Raw genomic sequence first — 19,143 nt, 5'->3', positions numbered from 1 at the left:
TGTCCTGTATTTTGGTTCGTCACTGGCATTGAAAGTTATGGCCGTGTCGTTCCAGGGATTTATTGCCGCGACTTGGCAGACTTCGGCGAGGTCGCGGAGCGCCCTCTTGCGCCGATTGTTTGAAGTGAAAGTCTCGAAGACCGTCAATACTCTGAGGTTGTCGTCTTCCGGGGGGTGTTGCTCTGGGGTGTTTTTGGTGAGGATCTCCTCGCCACTCTTGGCCACCTGCCGGAGTATCCAACATGCTCTAAGGCTATGGGTTGGTACGGTATCCGGTGTCGTGTGTATTTTGCATGGCCTATTGAGTCATCCCTCCAAAACGGTTCCGCGCCCTGTAATGGGCTTAGGTTTCTTCAATATGGGGCCGGGTGCCGCGCGAGGGTGCACCCTTTTCGCCCGCCCGAGGGGTTGAGTGGAAACCGGTGGTTCCCAGCGAGCTGCCTGAGTTTTCCAGGCGCTCTCCATTACGCAGTACTTTTGTACTATGGTTGCCAAGTCAGCAAAGTGTAATACGCGACGGCGGTTGATGGCGTTGAGGATTCCTTCGTCCGTGCAATTATTGCAGAAAACTGAAATCGCATCCTCGTCGCGGCAATCTTTAATCTTGTCTTTGACAAGGAGGAACCTGGCCCAAAAGTGATGGACTGTTTCCTGAGACTGCCGTCGTACGTACATGAGGTCGCATATATCCGGAGGTCCGGAATTGTTTGGCGGATATTGCTTGTGGTGGGTGGGTGGCTTTAAATCCGAACCCTAACCCAATTTGGAACCCGGAGTTTGAAGAACTTCCGAGCTTAATAGTTCGGGCTCCGGGATGTCAACTGATTTTTCAGGCCCAACGTCCGATTCTAAGTTCGAAGGACAGGGCGTGTCGTTCCGCAGACAAGTATCCGGCTCTTCAAGCTTGGAAATCCGAACATAGTTCGTCCTCAACATAGAGGCAGATTTGTTGTTTTGCTCCTCTACTACCGCCATCTGATGGGTGATCGGCAGAGATTTGATTTCTCTCTGATCGGGTTTAAGCCCAATCCGATCGTAGTCTGTACCGACCCCCATGGCGGCGATGCGATCCAGGAGTTCGTTTAAAGACGACAACTCCGCCGGATCCATCCGTTTGGAGTATTCGGAGTCAACGCGGAAGCGATTTTCGATGACCCGAGAAGTCATCGTCGGCTTAAAGGCCGGATGGGCGGTCATGGTAAAGCCGCCCAGCCGGAGGGTTTGGCCCGAGGCCAGGGCTCCTTCGGAGGTGATACTGTCCTTGATAACAAGGCGAGCCATCAATCCTGTCTTCGACGTCACAACGGAACTCTCAATGAAAGCACCAATGTCGGTGTCAAAACCGGCGGATCTCGGGTAGGGGGTCCCGAACTGTGCATCTAGGGTCGATGGTAACAGGAGACGGGGGACATGATGTTTACCCAGGTTCGGGCCCTCTCGATGGAGGTAATACCCTACTTCCTGCTTGATTGATCTTGATGAATATGAGGGTTACAAGAGTTGATCTACCACGAGATCGTAATGGCTAAACCCTAGAAGTCTAGCCTCTATGATTGTGATTGCCCCTACGGACTAAGCCATCCGGTTTATATAGACACCGGAGGGGACTAGGGTTGTACAAAGTCGGTTACAGAGAAAGGAATCTTCATATCCGAATCGCCAAGCTTGCCATCCACGCCAAGGAGAGTGCTATCCGGACACGGGAGAGAGTCTTCTGTCTTGTATCTTCACGACCCATCAGTTCGGCCCACGTCATACAGGCCGGACGCCCGAGGACCCCTTAATCCAGGACTCCCTCAGGGGGGGGATCCTACTCCTACTAGGAGTAGGATCCCCCCTTTCCTAGTCCAACAAGGAGGGGAAGGAAGGAGGAAGGGGAGAGAAGGAAGGAGGGGGGCGTCGCCCCCACTCCTTGTCCAATTCGGACTGGGGGGCGCGCACCACCTCCTGGCCGGCCCTCTCTCCTGTAAGGCCCATGGTGGCCCATTAACTTCCCGGGGGGGGGGTCCGGTAACCCTCCGGCACTCCGGTTTTATCCGAAACTCTCCGGAACACTTCCGGTGTCCGAACAACATGGTCCAATATATCAATCTTTATGTATCGACCATTTCGAGACTCCTCGTCATGTCCGTGATCTCATCCGGGACTCCGAACAACCTTCGGTACATCAAATCACATAAACTCATAATACTAATCGTCATCGAACGTTAAGCGTGCGGACCCTACGGGTTCGAGAACTACGTAGACATGGCCGAGACTCATCTCCGGTCAATAACCAATAGCGGAACCTGGATGCTCATATTGGCTCCTACATATTCTACGAAGATCTTTATCGGTCAAACCGCATAACAACATATGTTGTTCCCTTTGTCATCGGTATGTTACTTGCCCGAGATTCGATCGTTGGTATCATCATACCTAGTTCAATCTCGTTACCGGCAAGTCTCTTTACTCGTTCCGTAATGCATCATCCCGTAACTAACTCATTAGTTACATTTCTTGCAAGGCTTATAGTGATGTGCATTACCGGGAGGGCCCAGAGATACCTCTCCGACAATCGGAGTGACAAATCCTAATCTCGATCTATGCCAACTCAACAAACACCTTCGGAGACACCTGTAGACCATCTTTATAATCACCCAGTTACGTTGTGACGTTTGATAGCACACAAGGTGTTCCTCCGGTATTCGGGAGTTGCATAATCTCATAGTCAGAGGAACATGTATAAGTCATGAAGAAAGCAATAGCAATAAGACTCAACGATCATAATGCTAAGATAATGACTTGTCCATCACATCATTCTCTAATGATGTGATCCCGTTCATCAAATGACAACACATGTCTATGGTCAGGAAACATAACCATCTTTGATTAACGAGCTAGTCAAGTAGAGGCATACTAGGGACACTCTGTTGTGTCTATGTATTCACACATGTACTAAGTTTCCGGTTAATACAATTCTAGCATGAATAACAAACATTTATCATGATATAAGGAAATATAAATAACAACTTTATTATTGCCTCTAGGGCATATTTCCTTCAGAATGGCATGGCAAGGCTCGGAGTGTTATCACCAAGCTCACAGAAGATAACATAAAGCTGAAGAAGAAACTGGCTGATCTGGAATGTACAATCAGTACGATGAAGCAAGAAAGAATCAATCACAGGCAACCGATGAAAGCAAGAGACAAGAAGGAACTAGCATGTGTAGTTGTGGTTGTCGCATTAGCCATGTTCCATGCGATGTTTGCAATGATGATTAGGGGTTTTGTTTGACAGTATTGCTAAAGCACATCTAGATGTGCTCTAAGTAATGCACATCTAGGTCCTATGCCATTGATGTTACGCGAAGATTCGTGCAGATATTTTTCTTTGTCTTTTTCCTTTTACTTTCTAGTTTGATTATTACTGGCTTTAATCAATAAGAAGAGCTCAATGTATTGCTTGCCAACTGTCCTACTCCGTTCGTACCGGTACCGGTGCATAATCCCAAAACTCGTTCCTTGTTTTTGTCCTGAAAAAGGAAATCAGCCAAATAGCCAATAGGAGTCCTGCGCAACCCCGGGAATTTGGAGCGACTCAGTACAAATAATTGCGGTTGATTATATCAGCGGTTAGATAATACGTCAACCCCCGCTTCAATCCCCGCTTCAATTGGCAGTTCCTCTTCTCTGCATACCCCGCTTAAGTGTCCACCATCTTCATCGTCCCCGGCAGGCCGCGCTACACATCGGCACACACTCTGCAGCCATGTCAAGCGATAGCGAGGACGACAGTTCAGCCAGCAGTCTGGCGCCCGATGATAGGTCAACATCGGAATCATTCCGCTCGTCTTCCATGAGTCCGGCGTCGAGCCCAGACCTCGATTATATCCAGTTCATGGAAGGGACGCCACCTCCGGAGTCGTCAGACGACAACCAGACGACGAGGAGCCGTCGGAGGACGAAGAAGAGGACGACGATGATGAGGAGGAGGAATGGTCGAACGAGGAGGAGGAGGACGATGACAACAATGATGATGATGACGGCGACGGCGATGAAAAGCCAACGGTCAACGGCAAGAAGCGTCCTCGCCAAGACGATGTCCCAGGGCCATCCAACAACAACAACAACAACAAGAAGGACTAAATTAAGCAGACTGTATATATCTCTGTTTATCCTGTCAATCTCATCGCAGACGGTCAGTAATATGTATTTGACAGAGATCTTCTACATTATGGCCCACAGGTTGGTTTGTTGAACTGTTTGCCCTGACGAGCATACAATTCACAAAAAAGATCGTATGGGCTGTCTATAATGATCGCACACAATTCTGATTATCGACCTGTTCATCACAGACGGTCAGTAATATGTATTTGACAGAGATCTTCTATATTATCGCCCACAGCTTGGTTTGTTGAACTGTTTGCCCTGACGAGCACAGAATTCACAAAAAAGACCGTATGGGCTGTCTATAATGATCGCACACAATTCTGATTATCGACCTGTTTGCCGGATATCACACACATCTTGTTACACCGAATCGTTTGTGTTCACCTCAATCATCGCAAACAGTTCATCAGAGTGAACTGTATACCGTATATCGCACACACCTTGATCTGGCTACCCGTTTCTGTTGTTCTGTCTCATCGTAAACAGTTTGTACAGATCAACCGTATGCCCCTCATCACACATGCAACTAAAATTTGAACCGTGTTTGATGTATCATTCATCGCAAACATTTTGCATCTTTTTTGACGGGTTTTTTACATCACAGTTTGTGATTAATGCATCGCACACAGTTTCGTCAAAGGGTCTTTGATCGTAGTGTCGCGTTAGCAGCATCCTGCAGTAGTGTGATATTCCTATTGCTTCGCGATATGTTACAGAAACCCGAGGCGAGATTTATCGGCATCGCCGTGAATCAACAACTTGTTCACTATGTCAATTTCTCCGTCGCCAGTTTTGTTCTCTTTTCTTGTTCCCGTGTCCTGGCATCCCTATGATCAAATCACACTGTGTCTGGCCAAACGATGATGGAAACTGTAACACTGAGAGGGCCCCAAGAATATCTCTCCATCGTCGGAGGAGCAAATCCCAATCTTGAGCTATCTAGTCCGTTGTCATACTTTTTCGTGAACCCATAAGCCGCTGTAGTAGCCACCGTGCTACAGATGACGTTTAATAAACCCCAAAGTTCAGGAAGCAAGTATGAAGGAACTCGATACTCTCATGCTCAAGGAAATTATGCAAACGTTTAACTTTCTTTGTGTTATAAACCGTTAACTTTTGATGAATGTATCTCATAGTATAACAACAGTTGGGTCTGTTCAACAGAAGTGTTCTTCTACCATCGTGTCCTTAAAGTTGCCGACATTCTCATGGATCCCAATAATTTGGTTTTTGTTTTTTCTTTAGTTTTTGTTACTTCTTTCATGGTTTCATCAGTTTTGTTTTTCTTTCTCATTTTCTTTTTTTGTTTATCTTCATTTTCAACGATTTTCTTTTCTTTTTCTTTGTTTCTTTATCGATTTCACTTTTTTCATTCTTTTGCACTTGTTTCTTCGGTTATTCTTTTTTTGGTTTCCTTTGTTTCTTTTTTGGGCTTCATTTTTTTTTCTTTGTTTCATTATCTTATTCTACATTTTCAAATGTGTCAAGAACATTTTTCTAATACACCCCAACATTTTTCGAAACACAAGTTTATCATTGTTGAATACATGACCAACATTTTTCTATACATATTTTAAACATTTTTCAAATGCTTGATTAATATTTTTCCAGTACAAGAATACATGGCAAACATTTCTGAACATATTTTTGAACATTTTCAAAAGCTTGATTAACATACCACGCAAAAAATGCTTGAATAAAAGTTTTTGAAATACAAGATTAACATTTTTTCAATACAAGGTCAACATTTTTTTATACACAATTAACAATTTTCAAATGGTTGATTAACATTTTTTTCAAATGGAAGATTAATATTTTGGAAGACATGGTCGAAAAAATTTCTATACAGTTTTAACATTTTTCAAAAGCTTGATTAAATAATTTAATACACATTTTAACATTTTTTCAAATGCTTGATTAACATTTTTTTCATACACATTTTTTTGTATAGATGCGAAACATTTTCTCTATAGACATTTAATATTTTTCAAATACTTGGTTAGCATTGGTTCCAAATGTTTTAATGTAATTGTTTTGTTAATATATTTATTTATAACGTACAAAGGTAAAAGAGTAAAGCAGAAAACGAAAACTAAAAACGTGAAAAAGAAACAATAAAATGTGGCTGTCGTCTCCCGTGCGCTTGGGCCCGCCCAATGCCGTGAATGCTAGTGGGCATTTTGGTCGCTACAGCCGAAGCAAGCCCAATAGTCTCTCTTGTCCCGAGTCCTTCGCCTGAGCCGCTGAACCCGAACCGATCCATTTTCACTCTCTAAACCCTACGCCCTCCTCCGCCGCCGCATCCGGCCACCCTTCGCCGCCGCATCCGGCCATGGGTAGCAGGCTGGGCCGCCGCGTGCTCCACTTCGCCAACCTCCCCATCAAGCTCATGCTCCCCCCAGCGCCCCTATCCTCCGTCCAGGAGTTTGCTGTCAGGACCGTCCCCTCCGCCTCCAAGGTCGACATCCGCCGCTGTCTCGAGTCCGTCTACGGCTTCAACATCGCCGAAGTCCGCACCCTCAACATGGAGGGCAAGAAGCACCGCCGGGGGCCCTTCCTCGCCGCCAAGCCAGACTACAAGAAGGCCTACGTCACTCTTCAGGCCCCGCTCTCCGTTTCCCCCGACATCTTCCCCATCGGCGCGATCCTCGGGGAGAGGGAGCGGAAGGCCAGCGCAGCCGCCGCGAGGAGGAAGGTCGTGGAAGGGGCAGAGGTCGAGGGGGAGAGGGAGGGGAAGGGGAAGCATTGGATGGAGGACGAGAGGGAGGGCTTCTCCAGGGCCGGATGCGGCAAGATCGTGTATGGGAACCCTGGGAGGTTGGGGAACAAGAGGAGGGGACGTGCCAGGGCGAATGAGCAAGCTGACGAAAAGGGGGGAAACTTCCCGTGGAACGGGATGGGGCTGGCTACCGAGAAACCTGCTAGGTGAGGACTCTGGATCTCTCTGTCTTTCTTGATCAAGTCATTATGCACAGCTCGTTTCAATAAGACAATACTATTATTCTGTCAATGCGAAAGAGGAGAATTTCTAGGCTTTTCTACCGTCAGAGAACAATTCTGGTGCTTCGTTAGTCTAGAGGAAATCAGGATGGTAATGGTAGAGGCAGTGCCAAATGCCTGTGCACTTACTAACTTAGTATGTTGCGGTCATAGAGTTATGCACTCCGATGAGGTTTTCTAATTCATACCGTTGAGTAGTTATGCGCTACTCAAACTTCCGCAGCTTCTTCGATGATTTCGCCCTATGGCTCAACGGTATGATGAACAATCTAGCAGTACTTGGTGATTAGCTGCAGGAAGAAGCCTCGGAGAAATTTCTCTGGGCTGTCTCGCCGCACTACTCGCATGTCGCCCTCTACATAGACCCCGTTTGACCACTCTGCACTCTCCATCGAGGAGCTGACGAGATGGTTCAACACGGCAGAGGTACGACACAGGCTGGATGGATCTAGCCAGGGCGGCAACTGCCTCGTGCTAGCTGAGGAGCAGTAGGTTGTGCGATAGTATAGGTACATTCAAGGCGGGTTCTCTGGCAGCAGCAACACCTCAGGCAACAATAGCTCTTGCCGTGGTGGTGGTGGTGGTGGAGGGTGCTCCCGCGCTAAGTTCAGCGCCGGACGCAAAAGCCAAGGTCAGCCGAGTAGCAGCGGCCGCGATAAGTGTCGCTATTGTGGAAAGCTAGGCCACTGGGCAAGTGATTGCCGCAAGAAGCAGGAGGAGGCTCACCTGGTGTAGGCCGACGAAGTCGACGCTGCTGCTGCTGCTGCTGCTGCTGCAGGAGTGCACAACACACCTTGCCACAACAGCGCAAAGTCCTGCCATGGTAGCGGAATCGCCCAAAACATTGCAATGACAACATCCTTATCAACAGTCATCGCGGTAGGAAATCCTGCCATGGCATGGCTTTTGCCCCGAAAGGCTGCAATGGTAGCAATCGTGCCCAATGTTGCCATTGCAGCAACTCCGTTCCAGCTGCCATGGCAGAGTACGAGCGCCTCTTCCTCAATGAAGAGTGAGCTCGCATCAAGCTTCAGCATGCCCCTGGTGACGTTGATGTGCCCTGGTACCTCGACATCGGTGTGTCAAACCAAATGACTGTCAACGTGTCTGTCTTCGTCAGACCACATGAAGCAGTATGGTGATGGGCACGGTGAAGTTCGGCGAGGACTCTGTGGTGGAGGTATGTGGACAAGGCATTATCTTGTTCGCCGCGACGGGTAGCCACCACTGCGAATTAAAGAACGTGTATCGAATTTCCCGTCTGGAGAGCAACATCGTCAACATTGGGCAGTTTGACGAGATTGGATACTCGACGCACGTGGAGCATGACGGTGCACGGTCCGCAAAAGAACCTCCTTGCCAAGGTAAAGTGTCCCCTAAGCACATGTACACCATTCATCTTTGACCAATGGGGAAGCTGGGATTGGCTGCGAGGAGCAGACCTACCTGCAAGCACATCCTTCACATGTCACAGTCAAGTAAGTACTTGGCACCCAGCACACCCGAGGAGACGCACTAGATGTCGCGGAGGACCAGGGAGAGGTGCCTGGCATGATAATATCTCCTGGCAGAACGTTGTCATGTTGGTAGAAAAGGTTGCTATGGCACTTGTTTCATGCGGAAGCACTGTTGTTGATCGGTTTCGCCCAAGAATGCTGCCATGGCAGCATGGCGACAGTGACTGCCGCGACTATTGCCACGACAACAAGAAGCGGCTCCACGGCAACCCTTTCGCCCTCACTGGTTAATATGGTAGACCTCGACACGGCAACCCTTTCTCCCCAACTGGTTAACATGGTAGACCTCGACTCGGCGAATTTATCTTTTGGCATGCCACCCTCGTCGTCGCCGGCAAGTATGCACTTGATGACCATGCGCTCATGACGGTATTGTGCAACCCAATATGCAGTTCAACTACAATGTCCCGCCGGATGATGGAGAGCTGCACCTCGTGGCCGAGCAGCACACGGCCTAACTACACGCCTTGGATGAGGAGACGACATCCATTGAGGAAAAATGCGTGGCTCCTCATTGACCTCCCTTCTAGCCTTGGTCCCATAGGCCTGAAGTGGGTGTACAAGGTACGGTGGCTCCTCATCGAGCTCCCTTCCAGCCTTGGTCCCATAGGCCTAAAGTGGGTGTACAAGGTCAAGAACACGAAAACGGTGCGGTGCTCCGGCACAAGGCGCACCTTGTGGCAAAGGGTTGTGTGCAGTGCCAGGGGGTGGACCATGATGAAGTGTTTGCCCTTGTCGCTCGTCTTGAGTCTGTGCGGCTTTTGCTAGCTCTTGCAACGCGCGCCGGCCGGGGCGTGCACCAAAAGGACGTAAAGTCCACCTTCCTCAACGACAAACTTGAGGAGGAGGTTACGTTGCACAATGCGGGGATACGCCATTTTCGGACAAGAGAGGAAAGCGCTACACCTTGACAAGGCTCTACGGACTGAAGCAAGCACCACGTGCTTGGAACTAAAAGTTCGATCGTGTCCGTTCTCACTCTGTTTCGAGCGGAGCACCAGAGAGCGCGCCGTCCAGGTTCGCGGCTGGCAGCACCACGTCTTGTTTGCTTGTGGTGTCCGTGTCATCATTGGCTTCAACGTCGGGGGAAATCGAGCACTTCAAGGAGGAGATGCAACTTCAAAATGGGTGACCTCGGTACCTTGAGTTTTTACTTGTGGATCGAGGTGTGCTAAGGGAATCTTCTTGTTCGAATGGAAGATTTTCGAAAGAGGGGAGAAATCAATCACATGCGTGAGTGGATCGAGCTATTATATAATAAGTAACGGCTGAAAAAGCTATTCTTGGTAGATCCACTTGTCAAGGCGCGGAAAGCCGTGTTCCTTCTCAGCTCACGCTTTCCTGATTGATTTGAAAGACCCTACACACCAGTCCCTCTTACGCCATCGGCTACGTCTCGTGCTTCATGGAGGCACTGACCACCCAAAATCTTGCTGCGCTGAAGAGTGCTGAGCTATGCCGCCAGCACGCCGAACTGGGGTTGTCACTACTCTTGGGGGAGCAGGGATGACTACCTCGTCTGCTATAGCGACAACGTCGAAGTCCTCTCGGCCCCGTGCTGCTCCCGCGAGCAGCCCGGGCGCCCAACCTCCGCCGCCGCCAGCAACACCCCCCTCCCCCTCTCCCCTGCCTCGCCGCCGTCGGAAAGCGCCATCGGGCGAAGCCCGTGCGGCGTCGGCATCGGCGGGGCCTCCCCTCCCTCTCGCGTGGTTCTGGTGGCGCGGGGCGCTGGAGCTCGCGAGGGCGCGGCACTGGCATGGTTCGTCATGGCGAAGCGGATCTGGTCATCTCGCGGCGGCGTGGCAGGGTTTGGCTGCGGCGACGGCGCCCGGTCGCGGCAGAGGCGCGGCTGGGCGGCGATGGCTCCACCCTGCGTGGATCTCGAGCCGCCTCCTCCTTGCTCTGTTGGTGCGCCGTCGGCTGTGGGGATGGCCTCCTTGCGTGGTGCTCCTCTGCTCTCGTGCCGGTGGACGCCTCCTTCGTCCCAGCCCAGGGGTGGGCTGGTCAGGTCCTGCTAGATCCGGCCTCGCAATGCTGTCGCTGATCTGAGGGCTCGGGTCCATGGTTGTAGGCCATGGTCAACGGGAGCTGCGCGAGGAGCGCAGCAGCGAGGGGTCGTCCAGGGGCGTAAAGGCGGTCCCTTTCATCTCGTTTCTTCGGTGGGCGGTGACCGATGGCTCGGCGGGGCTTGGAGGCAGCGAGATCTGGGATGCCGGGGCGGCGGCCCTGGAAGGTGGTCTGCGCGGTCGGCTCTTCGGCGAGCGGCGTTGCGGTGGTGGTGGTGTTTCTCCTTGGCTGTGCGGGCAGCGAGGAGCGAGGCGGCGGGGATCCTGACGATGGCATTGCTACGGCAGGGGTATCGTCCAGATCGTGGTGTGGAGGCTTGTTTTGGTGGCGGCGGATTTGCACCGTGGTACTTCGATGTGGCGCGAGAGTGTCTTCGAGCGAAAGCTCAACGCTTTTGGCGCCGACGGCGGCGATGCCTGCGGGTGTCGTGTCCCTGTTGGGGGCGTCGTTGTGGTATCTCTCCCAGCGTCAGGGCTTCGGGTGAAAACTCTTGACGGTGTCTTCGGTCTCGACGGCGGCGGCCTGTTGCGTCGTCACCCTCTTGGGGGCGTCGTCGTGGAGCGTAGGTGCCCACCAGTTGCATTTCTTCGCCATCGGCGAGCAAGCTCGGATCCTATCTCAATGCTCCTTCAGCTCTGGCTTGGGGCGATGCCGACAACTTCCTATCCTTTACACGTGACGTCGAGGGCATCGCTCTCGGTCCTTGTTGTCTGCAGGCAGGATTGGTGCTCCACAGTCCGGAGCGAGAGGGCAGGGGTGCCCTCTCCAGCGACAACTTGGTGTGTGTGTTGCATCGACGTCCGGTGGTTTCTCTCGGAGGCGCGGTCTCTCTTCTAGTTAGTAGCCTTGGGTGTGTCTTGATGGAGTGTGGGCACTCTTGTAATCTTGTTCTATCTTTGATCTGCTTTGTAAGAGGTTTCCCTCATCACTTTGTATCGGTTCGGCCATGGTGCTTTATATATAAAGCGGGGTGAAAGCCTTTTTCGGTATAGCGACAACGTCATGATCGGTGATCTTGACACTCGTCTGAGCTAAGCACCGTTCTTCTATGCCAACAATGTTAACAGCTGGCAGTCACTCAAGTAGAATGTGGCACCTCTCTCCTCGTGCGAAGCAGAGTACTTAGCTGCCACTGTGGCGGCGTGCTAAGGAATTTCACTCACTTCGTTCCTCAATGAACTGAAGGAGGAGCCAGCCTGAGTTCAACTCTACATTGACAACTAATCCGCCATCTCATTTGCTAAAAATCCAGTTTTCCACAAGCGAAGCAATCACATTTCCACTGCATTCGGGAATGCGGAGAGACCATGAAGGTTGGTGTGCAGTTTGTTGGCACCAACGGACAGCTCGCCGACATTCTCACTCAAGCTCTTGGGTGTGTTGCACTTCGCGGAGCTGCGTGCAAAGATCGGCATGGTCGAAGTTACAATGGCACATGCTTTAGAGGGTGATATTGTTGGGATGAACCCTGTGGCCTGTCACATTATTTTCCTTCTGTTTTCCCCTTTCACATACAATAACATAGGGGTCGTCACGGGTTTGTTCGTGAGCTAGTCTAGCGGCGCCATGAGCTGCGCAAGGTGATTCTCGAGTTGTGAGATGGCACGACTCACATGAGGGGCAAAATCGCTTCACTCTTGGTCTTTTCTGTTAGAGTTTGTTAGCCACAAATAAGCAATGGCAAGAATCAGAAAAGCTGTGAGATGGTAGGACTCGCGTGAGGGGCAAAATCACTTCACTCTCGGTCTTTTCTGTTGGAGTATGTTAGCCACAAATAAGCAATGGCAAGAATCAGAAGAGCTGCGGAAGTTTGAGCAGTGCTAAACTACTTGTGTCATTGTCTTCCTCGAGCCATCTCTCTCTCGCGCGTGTGTTTGTCAGGAAGCAAATAGGGTGCTGATACATTCACACATGAGTGCACTGGCGTGTCCATGAAATACTGAAGCGCACACTCATTTTCTTGCTGGAAATGGAGGTAATATTGGTATTTTTGGCTAAAGAAATGGTGCAAAGTGGAGATTTTGTGTTCTGGCGTACCTCGTACCTGTGTGGTTGATATTTACAGAAAAAAATTAATAGGTTCTGGATTGAATTATTCTTTTATGAGGGTACTGAGATAAAATATAACATTTTGTTTGTACGGTTTGTTATTTTGACCAAGCTAATATTGCACACAATTAGGTCTCTTTGGTTGCTCACTTGTTATGACCTATGATCATGCTGTTCGATCATACCTGTTTTTTCTTGGTGTGACTTTAGGTTGAATATATCTATATGAAAAACATTAACCTTAATTTTGCAAGAGAACACATAATCAATTAATGACAAAAGTCTTCTCTCCAGTTAGGGGGCAAACTGGAATTTGTATGGAGAGATAGGATTTCTGGAGACGAAAATGGTGTTACACTTGGTTGACTTGTGGCTTGAATATTTGAATACGAAACGGTGACCTTTGTTGTGCAAGTAAACTTGTAACTACTCCCTCCGTATCAAAATATAAGACGCTTTTGCAGCAAAAACATCTTATATCTTGGTACAGAGGTAGTAATTAATCACAACAACCTATCTCCCCAGTGAGGAGTCAAAACTAGAATTGGTATCGATAGATTATTTCTGGAGAGTGCCTATATGTTCTGCAAGGAGAATCGTGCCCTGCGTGTGGGCACTAAGTTGTTGATAATATCAAACAGTGATTTGCATTAGCATGAATTAAGGACTGGTGACAAAAATCTCCACATGAATAAAAAAACTTATCTCCACATGATTGGTCTTTGATTATATCAATCAGTGATTTGCATTAGTATGAATTAAGGATAGAGCACTGATTATTATTTAAGAATATGAGAGAGTTACTACACTACCACAAAAGAACAAGAATAACTACACAAGATTGCAACGAACCTATCACATGACATGGTACTTGTTTTTTTTTAAGATGGAAAAACATGGTCGTGTGATATGACCGAAGGATAGGACTAAAAGAAAAACACTAATTTTCTGTTGTTTCCTATTTGAGTTTAGTTATACTAATTGGCTATTTCCTTTCTACGAATTTAGAAAGATATATGTGCATGCCTTGCTTTTATGTTACAGTGAAGTCCATGCTAATACATACTGTATTCTTTTATCAGGAAAAGACACTATCCTCCCAAGGCACAGGGAGGCATGGTCTTGAAGCAGAGATCACACAGGGGATCAGCGCTGCGTGGAAAGAGTTGAGTTGTCGTTGCCTCAACCATGAGAGAGCACCGCGCCATGAAACGCGATGCAGTACGTGGATCCATGACTAATCCGCCAGATCCATGCCGTTTTGCAGTCACACAATAAAGATGCGTTAATTTAGTATTTATAATTGGCTTTGGTTCCCTTTTACTTTGCTGTTAAATCTTGTAGTGATTTCAGTCTCTCATGCACATGGCTGGTCACACTAAGAGCATTTCCTTGTCTAAATTTGATTGTCTTTATGTCCATATAGACAATGGTCTAAAAATATGGAAGCGATGGTATGGGTCATACTGAGAACGTTTCCTGTGCTCCGGACGAACTCGTGCACCAGTTGCTCCGATCCAACCTCAGCCAGCCATTGGATTAAAAAGAGAGGGACAGGATGAGAGGGCAAGGGGAGCTGAACGTATCCTGTGCTCCGGACGAACTGGTGCACCAGGTGCTCCGATCCAACAAAACGGATCTGTCTAGATTAATTCTGTCCCGCCCTGTCTTTTCTACTGGAGTATGCCTGTCTTCTCACGTGTGCTTTTGTATCGACTTATGTAACTGTTGCATGATTGTTCATTGCTCAACAGTTCTAACTCTATAATATTAAGTATGAGAGAAACAACTTTATAAATAACTGTTGCGATGATGCTTTGTACTGAAACTGAACTAAAGATCTCTGAACACATTTCTTTAGATGCTTCCATGCAAGAACATCAGTGTATTTCACATTGGAGCATCAAAAGCGTGCAGATGAACTGTACAACAACCACCCCTCTGAACTACAAAAAATGTCGCATACTATTTTTTTTGGCAAGTGTACATTCTTGTTTACATGGTGCCAAAAATCCCTGAACTAAAGATGGATGGATTCACGTGATACGACTATAAACAACAGTCGCTATTGGGAATCGAAGGATGGTACCTGGGTGTCTCTTCGCCTCTGAGTAGGCATTGTCACCTTCGCCAAAGAAGTTCCTGAAATCTTCACCGGATCCATCGCTGCTGGAGTCTAGTAGAAAAGAACAGAATTATAGTTGACTGCATCAACAATACCAATTCATGATTCAAATTAATGGAATTTTGGGCTCTGATTTACTGGTTGTTGGTTGACTACTCTTCTCAATCAGATTTCTTCCCTCAAACAGGGCACAGTAGTGAAGACACGGGAGGACAGAAATCAGCTAGACTTCAGGGTCCGTTTTGCAAAATGTACCCGTAGTTCCCCTTGCCCCTTATCATGCCCTCACTTTTTAAACCAATGGCTCAGATTGGACCGGAGCACCTGGTGCATGAGTTAGATTGGTGCACATGATACGTTCTCGGGTCAAACTGGCATGTAGCCCTATTATTTGGACCGTTCATAGCCAGATCAGGAGGAGAGCAGTAGTAAATGAAGTTTGTGCGAGCTTCGAAAATTGCTGTATTTCCTTTTGTTTCAGTACATATTACTAGTGGCGTCAAATGTTTAGTGAGCATGAAAACAATTCTTTAGCTGCATGAACATTTTTTATTCTAGATAAAAACAATTTTTCTCTGTTTACATTTACAAGAGAAATGATCGCTTTTTTATCAAATGTTTTTCTCTACAAGTAAATGTGCATGCCTAAAGATATATTTGTCCACGTATCTCTTAAAAATAGGCATGTATTCGCCAAAAATTAAGAAAGTAACCACTAGAAAGTAAAAAGAACGAAAATAAACACTAAACAATTAAAATTGTAAAGGTGGAGAAAAGGCAATATATAAAAACGACAAATAATAAAATAACTAAAAGTACTTTCACAAGGGAGCCCACGAATGGGCCGGACACTTTTCTTTTTTTCCTGTTTCTACTTCTAACTTTTATTTCCCTTTCCTGTTTCTCTTTTATTTTTCTATTTTATCAGTTTAAGTTTATTTTTTAATTTTCTCAGAAATATAATAATGATTCGCATTTTCTAAAATCTGTTCCAAATTTTAAAAAATGTATTATATTTTTTCAGAAGTTTTAAAATATGATCAGAATTTTGTAAAGAGTTTAGGATTTCAAAAATTCTTTATTTCATCTAGAAAAATGTTCGAAAATTCAAAAAGTTTAGAATTTTTAAAATTATTGCATTTTATAATTTGTTCGCAATTCAAAAATGTTCCTATTTTCAAATTGTGATCACAACTTCAAAAATATTTTTATTTTCAGAGTTTGTTTGCAAAATGAAAAATGTTTTGGAAATTTTGAAAAATTGTTTGCAGACTCAAAAAATTGTTTTTAATTTCAAAGTTTATTCACATTTTAATAAAGTTCTAAATTTCGAAATTTGCTCAAAATTTCAAAAGTGCTGGCGCTGTATTTGGTCAATTTTTTTAAAAATTGTCAGCTTTTGTAAAATATTGTTCGGACATTCAAAATTTTCTTCATAATTTTCATGATTTGTTTGAAGAAAGTCAAATAAAGTTTGATTCTCCACTACATTTGTTCTTAAATGCTCGCGCTGTGAATCAGTCAACAAAAAACATATCTGGTCCAGTTACTAGGAACGCTTGTTTACGTGCGAGGTGTTGCGAGTTCGATCACTCGCTAGGGCGCATCACTTTCGTGAGTTCGATCCCTCTCTGGGCCGACCCGGTCGGGGTTGCCTTCTTTTGCCAAGTGGTGCTATTTGACGCATATTGTCATATAGGGGCTCTGCTTTTGCTCGCCAAGGCCATGTCTCGCCCCACCAATCCTTTTGGCGCGTAGGCCACCAAATAGCGATCTAGCGCGTATCCCCACCGCACGCGTGTCTAGCACTCCCTCCGTTCGGAATTACTTGTCTCAAAAATGGATGTATCTAGAACTAAAATATGTCTAGATACATCCATTTCTGCGACAAGTAATTCCGAACGGAGGGAGTATATGGGTAGGCCTAGTCTGTTGGTTTCCCACCGGTTTTGGGCAGGTTCTAGAAAATCCCCTAAACAGGTTATTTTATTATTTTATTTTCTTTTTCAGTTTTTTTCCTTTTCTTTTTTCTTTTTCGTTTTTTTCCTTTTTCTTCTGTTCATGTTCACCTTTTCTTTTCTTTCTCTTATTACTTTTTCTTTTCTTTCCCCCTTTGTTTCTTTCACTCTTTATATTGTTCTTTTTGCGAAAATCTTTCACATATGTGAATATTTTATGAAATCATGATCATTTTTGGAATCATGAACATTCTTTGAATGTGAGAAAATTTTATTGACATCATGAACATTTTTCAAATGCGTGAACACTTTTTGAAATCAACAACATTTTTGACAAATTCCAAATATTTTTCGAAATTGTGAACATTTTCTTGTACCGAAAAATATTTTAAAAATTTAGGGAGCAAATTTTGTAATTCACCATATTTTAATAAATACTTGTTTTGAAATGCATGAAAATGGAATTCATCAACTTTTTTTTGAATCACTGAACAATTTCTGACTTGATGGACGTTTTGTGAAATATGAGAATTTGTTTTCAAATTTGAAAACATTTTTTGAATTTTCTGTTTTTTCTAAAAAAATTGCTGAACGTTTTTGAGTTTGCAAACATTTTTGAATTCGCAAATATTTTTTGATTTCCTGAATATTTTTATGAAATTATGAACTTTTTTTTGCATATGTGAACATTATTTTACAAATTTATGAACATTTTTCTAAGTTGCGCATATATTTTAAATTGGTGATTTTTTTTACAAATTGACCAACATTTTTTTGGAAATTAAGAACATTGTTTTGAAACCCTAGAACATTTCTTTTGAACCCAAAAACATTTTTTAATCGACGAACGTTTTTTGAAATTCACGAACATTTTTTTTGTTTTGAATCCTGTATTATATTAAAGAGGAAAAACAAAAATAGAAAAAAAAATAAGGGTCGTCCCGCCATGCCCCTCGCATGGGCCGACCCAAAAGGGTGAGCATGGGGGGGGGGGGCAGTGTTTCCCAGTTTACCGCGTGCATTGCACAAAATAGGAGTACATGTCTCGCCCGTACTGTTTCCTAATAGGAGTTGCTATAGTTGACTGCTAGGAACCGACCCAACACTATAGCGCGGCAATCTTTAGAGGCCCCTCCACTGTTCAAATTCATTGTGGCACTTCAACGCTATTCCAAAAGGATTTGTGGCATTAGAACGTCCTTTCTGAAACATTCCCTCGGGCCTATTCATACTCCACCATAAAAGATGCCTCTGTCAAAGACTTTCTGTTCACTACAAATCTCAATGCTGCCTTCCGTCTCCCTCTATAAGGGCAAGCTCATGAGAAGGTAGGGCAATTGCAATATGAACTCCTTGATACACACATCTCTGGGCAATCTCGAGACACTTGGACATACATATGGGGTGCTGTGGACTTTAAGTCTAGTGCATACTATGCTTTCTTAATTCAGAGATATCCATGCTCATGATGCATTTCGCTGGTTGTGGAGATCTAAAAGCTTGCCCAAAAAATTAATGTTTTTGGTTGGCTCCTACTTTCGGACATGCTTAACACAACGAATATGCTCAAAAGGAGGCACTGCAACATTGGAGATAATCGTGATTGTCTTTTATGTGAAACCCAAATTGAAGAAACGGTGGAATATCTCCTCTTCTACTGCACATTTAGTAGAGATTATAGGCAAGTTCTTGGCATACATTGGTCTCAGTGTAATGATAGACTTAACTCAATCAAAATGATAAGGAAGGATGGAATAGACCTATGTTCCTGGATATTTTCTTGGTGGCTGCTCGGAGTCTGTGGAAAAAACAAAACAATGACTTATACCGGGGCATCTCACGAAGTGTCTCAGACTGGAAGCGTCGTTTCAAAAATGACTTTACCAACTTGAGCTACAGAGCTCTTGAAGATAGAGAATAATTTATGACTGCCTTTGTTAGAGCCATTTGACTTCAAAGCATTTTTGTACTGACCAAGTGCCTTCCCTGACCCTTTTCTACCCATACCCAAAGTGGTACCAGGCCACACATGCAAGTTCTTTTTTCTGTTTGTTTGTAGCCCGGTTTTCCTTAGGTTTCCTATGGTATTTCTCTTGTTTTTTCGGCTTTTCGTTTTTCTTTTCCCTTAAATTTTTGGTTTTTGGTTTTTGGTCTTTTCTCTTTTTTTTTCCTTTTTTTTCCTCGGTTTTCTTTGTTACTTTCTAGTTTTTTTGTTTATTCTTCAATATCATTCTTTTTCTATCTTTTTTCCTTTTTCTTCTTCCAACACATCTC

At 45.7% G+C, this 19,143-nt stretch overlaps 1 protein-coding gene across 1 annotated transcript; it reads left to right on the top strand.

Annotated features, from left to right (window-relative positions):
- The first annotated feature begins 6,395 nt into the window (after window positions 1-6,395).
- On the top strand, window positions 6,396-14,252 carry LOC109767372 (uncharacterized). Its single transcript, XM_020326129.4, has 2 exons — window positions 6,396-7,078; window positions 13,869-14,252. Exons 1-2 carry the CDS (start codon window positions 6,486-6,488, stop codon window positions 13,954-13,956), a joined length of 681 nt encoding a protein of 226 aa, XP_020181718.1. The 5' UTR covers window positions 6,396-6,485; the 3' UTR covers window positions 13,957-14,252.
- The last annotated feature ends 4,891 nt before the right edge of the window (window positions 14,253-19,143 follow it).

Source organism: Aegilops tauschii, chromosome 7, assembly GCF_002575655.3.
Source record: "Aegilops tauschii subsp. strangulata cultivar AL8/78 chromosome 7, Aet v6.0, whole genome shotgun sequence".
NCBI lineage: Eukaryota > Viridiplantae > Streptophyta > Magnoliopsida > Poales > Poaceae > Aegilops > Aegilops tauschii.
Note: the sequence above shows the minus strand (reverse complement) of the source record. Positions and strands in the feature narration are given on the sequence as shown.